At 56.8% G+C, this 5,313-nt stretch overlaps 1 protein-coding gene across 1 annotated transcript in view; it reads left to right on the plus strand.

Moving 5' to 3' along the window:
* The first annotated feature begins 214 nt into the window (after positions 1-214).
* The window catches only part of RBPJL (recombination signal binding protein for immunoglobulin kappa J region-like), a 6,527-nt gene continuing 1,428 nt past the window's right edge, over positions 215-5,313 (plus strand). The window contains exons 1-6 of the mRNA XM_006753515.2: positions 215-990; positions 1,972-2,042; positions 2,218-2,333; positions 2,594-2,768; positions 4,483-4,620; positions 5,008-5,117. Coding sequence (XP_006753578.1) covers positions 761-990; positions 1,972-2,042; positions 2,218-2,333; positions 2,594-2,768; positions 4,483-4,620; positions 5,008-5,117 — 840 coding nt within the window. The 5' untranslated portion in view covers positions 215-760. The remainder of the gene's footprint in view (positions 991-1,971; positions 2,043-2,217; positions 2,334-2,593; positions 2,769-4,482; positions 4,621-5,007; positions 5,118-5,313) is intronic.

Raw genomic sequence — 5,313 nt, forward strand, 5'->3', positions numbered from 1 at the left:
TCCTGCGAAGAGGGCAAAGGGTTCCGAACAGCCTTGGTTCATGGCTCTGCCCGGCCTCACTGGTCGTCCCTCAAAACTCTCCGTCACACGTTCTCTGCAATTTCTTAAGACCTCATCCACCTTCACCCACACTCACCCACCCTCACCCACCCTCACCTACCCTCACACACCTTCACCCATCCTCACCTGCCCTCACCCTCCATCACCTACCCTCACCCATTAAAACTCTCAGGCTGAGAATCCATCAGGCCCTAGGCTCAGCCTGGCCCCCTCCACATGGCAATGGAGGCTCTGTGATCAAGGAAAGTACAACTGAGACAGTAACAGGCCTCTCTGCTCTGCGGAGGAAGGAGGGAGGGTTATTCTGACCAGGGAAAAACGGAAATGCTCTCCTCCCCCAATCCCAGGATACTGGGGACACGGGTTGGGGCCCTTCCACGTTTGCAGGTGACTGCCAGCAGGCAAGAGAGCACTCCGCTCCCTGGGTCCAGCAAAGGCTACTGTCCCCTGGCATCAAGGCTTCCCTGGGTGGGTCCCCTCAGGGTGCAGGGAGAGCCAGGCGCCCTCACACAGTCTGCCTCCACCCCAAGGCCAACACAAGTTGGGTCTTTTTGCTGCTGGGCCAACTCCACAATGCTCCAGGCTACGATGGGCGATGGGCATGGAGCCAGCCCAGCAGATGGTGCCTGGGTGGTCCCGGTGGGCTCCCTGCGAGCCTCACTGAGAACCACGCAGCCCAAATATTTAGCTCACGACTTGCATGCGCCCACGAGTGGCCACCACTAGAACTTTATTTCATTCAACGTACGTGCGCTTCGAACTCCATGCCACCTCACCCTTTGCTGCTCCGCTGTGGCCTCCCAGGGCATCCCCAGAGCACACCACTGTCCTGAGGGAAGGCGTGCGCCGGTGCTTGCAGCTGCAGTGCGAGCAGACAGTGCGGATCCTGCACGCCAAGGTGGCCCAGAAATCATACGGAAATGAGAAGCGGTAGGTGCCTCGTCCGCCCCTCCCAGGTCACTTTGGCATTTGGCCCTGTGCGCACCTCCTGTTAAGCACTTTTGGAACCTGAGGAGGACTGGGGCTCGGCTATTGGCTGATCATGGGCCTTTTCCTTCAGCCACCAATAGTCCCCACTTTGGTCTTAGCAGAACCTCCCTGGGAATCTACAGTCTCCATTCATGCACTCGTTCACCCATTCATTCATACTTTCATTCAACAACTAGTAACTGAGTGCTTGTCATGTGCCAGGCTCTCTGGGCACCGCTGGGCGCTGGGCATATAGCTGAACAAGACAAATACCGTCCCTGCTCTCATGACATCTTCATTCTAGTGTCGAAGAGACAGACAATAAAGCCCCCACAGTCAATGAACAAGATCCCGACGAAAGCTGGAAGGGAATAGATAGTGCAATGTGATAGAAACAGAAGGGAGGGTACTTTTGCTAGAAAGGTTAAGCTAAAGTCTGATCTGAGACTTGAATGTGAAAATGGAGCCAGACAGGAGAGAGTCTGGGGGAATCGTGTTCCAATGAGGAGAAACAGAAAATGCACAAACCCTGAGGCAGTACCAACACGGCCTGTTTGAGGTACAAAAGAAGTACCGTGGCTGCAGTTTGAGAAGGGGGTGGGGATGTAGGAAGTAAGTTGGAGAGGTAAGCAGGGGCCAGGTTATATGAGGACTTGGAGTCTAAAGCCATTGGAGGGTTTTAAGAAGATGAGTGACATGGTTGGCTCATGGTTTTACAAATAAAGATGTGGAGGTGCCAAGAAGCCAGTGGGTCCTGGGTATGTTTTAAAGGTGGAGTGGAGAAGGCTCGGATGTTCATGGGGTTCGCAGTCTTGGAGGAGCCTGGGGAGGGAGGTGGGAAAGGTGGAGGGGGATTCTTTCAGGTTTCTGCTCCCGTTGAGATGCCTGCAAGACAGAACAGGGGAGATGATACACGAGCTCAGCGCTTACATGTCTCCGCAGGTTCTTCTGCCCCCCGCCCTGTGTGTACCTCGCGGGTCCTGGCTGGAGGGTGAAGCCAGTGCCGGGCCAAGGTGAGGACAGACCCCCGGACTGGTCGCCTTCCTCGGTAGGGGACCACGCAGTAGGGATTGGGAGCGGGGCGGTTCGCAGACCCAGTCTCGCCGCGCCCTCTGGCGGCGGAAAGTAGGCTTGCCCGGCACCTGAGTTCCCCGCAGTCCTCCTGAGCCCGCGGGCGTCCCTTTCTAGCCCACCCAGCAGGGGAACCGGGGCCCACTGTCTGCGGTTACATGGGACTGGACGGCGCATCCGGCAGCGCCGCCGAGACGCAGAAGTTAAATTTCGAGGAGCAGCCCGACTCCAGGGTGAGTGCATGGGAGCGGGTCCCAGTCCTGCTCCCAACCTCGCCTCTTCCTTGGGGAGGAGAGCTCATCTCCTCTGCAGAAGCCACGCGACAGGTAGGGAGGGGCCTGGACACCGAGGGTCTGCAAGGAGGGTGCACCGAGAGCTTGGAGTAGGCCGCTTCCGTCACGGCCGACGGGGCGGACGTCAGATAACTGGGGGAGCAAGGTTCACCCCGAGGCGGACAGCTGGGATGAGCCGGCCCCACCCCCGGAACCCCTAGGAATTCGGTTGCGCCAAGACCCTGTACATCTCCGACGCAGACAAGAGGAAGCACTTCCGGCTGGTGCTGCGGCTGGTGCTCCGAGGGGGCCGCGAGCTGGGCACCTTCCACAGCCGCCTCATCAAGGTCATCTCAAAGCCCTCACAGAAGAAGCAGTCGCTGAAAAACACCGACCGTGAGCGGGGCGGGGCTGGATCGTAGACGTGGCCGGGAGGTGCCCTCGAATACTAGCGCAGCTGAGCTCTGGGAATAAGTTAGAGGAGCAAGGGCAGAGAGGAGAGGGGACGGACGCCCGTCTTGAGTGTGCGAGTTAGGGACCGGGTAGTTGGGGGGCCAGCAGATACTGAACTAGAGACAGATGAAAAGTGACAATAAAACGACAAAGGAAATTCAGTTTAAAAATATTTACTCAGGGCTTGCTCTATGCCTGGCTCTGTGCTGGGTGCTGGATCCCTATCAAACAAGGGCAAGTGTCCGTCTGGAGGAACACACCGTCTAGCAGGGAGAGGGGCATGCATAGAGGATCAAAGAGGCAGTTTGAGACAAGTACTGTCCTGGGAGCCAAGTACTGGAGGATTTGAGACTATAAGGGGGGGAAAGCCCGGATAACAGTGACACCACTACACTCGATGGGAGCAGGGAGGGAGGGTTAGCTTTCCTGGAACACATTCCACGCATCAGCCTATTGGATGCTCACTGTGTCCCTGTGAGGTAGGTACTGTCACTGTTCCCATGTTGTAGATGAGGAAAATGAGGTTTGGAACATTCATCCATTCATTTGAGACAAACTTGGGCCTATCCTATTCCAGGTGTCTTGCCCAAGATTGGCCAGCTAGGAAGTGTTCCAGCCAGGATTTGGACTTGTGTCAATGTGACTCCGGAGCTCAGCTCTTACTCCTACACCACACTCCCTGTCTGTTAAGACCCCTGAAGGAGGTCTCAGATCCAGGCAGTGCTCTGGCTGACCCTTGGTATCAGGAAAGGGCCAGGGAGGAGGAGGTGTTATAGTGTGATGGGTGCAGGGCAGATTCTGGAGCCAGGTGGCCTGGCTTTGCATCCTGCCTCTACCCTTTGCTAGTCCAGTGACCTTCAGCAAGTTGCTCTCTTCAGGAGAGATAATATCATCTACCTCCGAGGGCTGTTGAGAGGTTCCAATGAACTAATACCTATAAAGCATTGAAAACAGTACCTGGCACACAGCAAACTTTAGCTATTATTCAATGATGGGAACTTGGGCTAAGTGTAAACTGGGCACCTATAGTATGCCTTGCGCTGTGAGGAGAGAGAGAGAGAGACGACCCAAGGCTTCCTCCCAGCTGGTCAAAATCTAATCAGAAAACAAACTGTGGCTCTTCCTATGTGAGAGGCTGGAAGAGATCAATGTCAAGCCCTGGAAACATTGGACTGCTGTTTCACACCACATGGCCTCTGCTTATGCAGCCCCCCAAGCACTTCTAGCTACTTCATGCTCCCCAGCTGAGAGTATGCCCTTCCCCAGGACGCCCTCCTTAACCCCATCCTTAGACACCAGACTGAAAATTTACATTTATGTCCCTGTTTTCCCTCTGAGACCGTGAGCTCCTCCAGAGCGAGACTAGATCTAGTTCTCCCTTTGAGGCCCAGCACCCAGCTCCGTGCCCACCACACCTAGTGAGCACTTGGTACCTGTGCATTGAGCTGAAGGATGCCCAGGCAGCAAAAGGGAGCAGGCGCAAGTGCAGAAGCAGGACGGGGACAGGTACTGGATAAGCAGCTGTGAAATGTGAATGGCCACTGTGTCTAGGCTGGTGGGCATATGAGTCAAATGGGCACAGGGGACAGACCAGATGTGTCTGGCATGTCCAAGGGACCCAGCCAGGCCAGGGCACTGACTCCACCTCCCCTCTCAGTGTGCATATCCTCGGGCTCCAAGGTCTCCCTCTTCAACCGCCTGCGCTCCCAGACGGTCTCCACGCGCTACCTCTCCGTGGAGGACGGGGCCTTCGTGGCCAGTGCGCGCCAGTGGGCTGCCTTCACCCTCCACCTGGGTAATTACACCAGCGGGCAGGGGCTGGGCACTTGCATTCATTCGCTTCTTTGATCTTCACCACAACCCTTCAAGGAAGGTAAGCTCCGCCCTTGGAACTGAGGCTTTGAAACACAAATAGACTTGCCAGCGGGGGTCTCAGTGAGGACCCAAGCCCCTGACTCCAGTGTCCAGCCCAGGCCCTCACTCAGCCCGTCCCAGGGGTCAGACACTGGCGAGGATGGCCACCAGTGACCCCCTCCCCCCCTGGGAGGAGAATCTCCAACCACACCCACAAGACCCACCTGCGAATGGGGTGGAGCCAGAGGCGAGAAGGGCAGGGCTTGGAGCAGAAGCTTGGGGCCCTCTGAAATCCTCCTCTTCCTCCCTTTCCCCCTTCTCCCCCCAGCTGATGACCAGTCCTCCCAGGGGGACTTCCCACCTCGAGAGGGCTATGTCCGCTATGGCTCCCTGGTGCAGCTGGTCTGCACGGTCACGGGCATCACCCTACCTCCAATGGTAAGGGAAGGGAGAGTCTCCAGACCCACGCAGAGGGTGACCCACGTGGGCAGGGCTGTAGGGTGAGGGCCTGAGGCAGAAAGACACCTATTCAGTTCTCACCCAGGATACTCAGGGCTTTGTGGGGCTGGATAGAGGTAAAGGGCTGGCATGGGGGTGGGGGGGATCTGCCAGTGCCCACTTGGCTATTGAAGTA

This window comes from Myotis davidii, unplaced genomic scaffold (assembly GCF_000327345.1).
Source record: "Myotis davidii unplaced genomic scaffold, ASM32734v1 scaffold4152, whole genome shotgun sequence".
Taxonomy (NCBI): Eukaryota; Metazoa; Chordata; class Mammalia; order Chiroptera; family Vespertilionidae; genus Myotis; species Myotis davidii.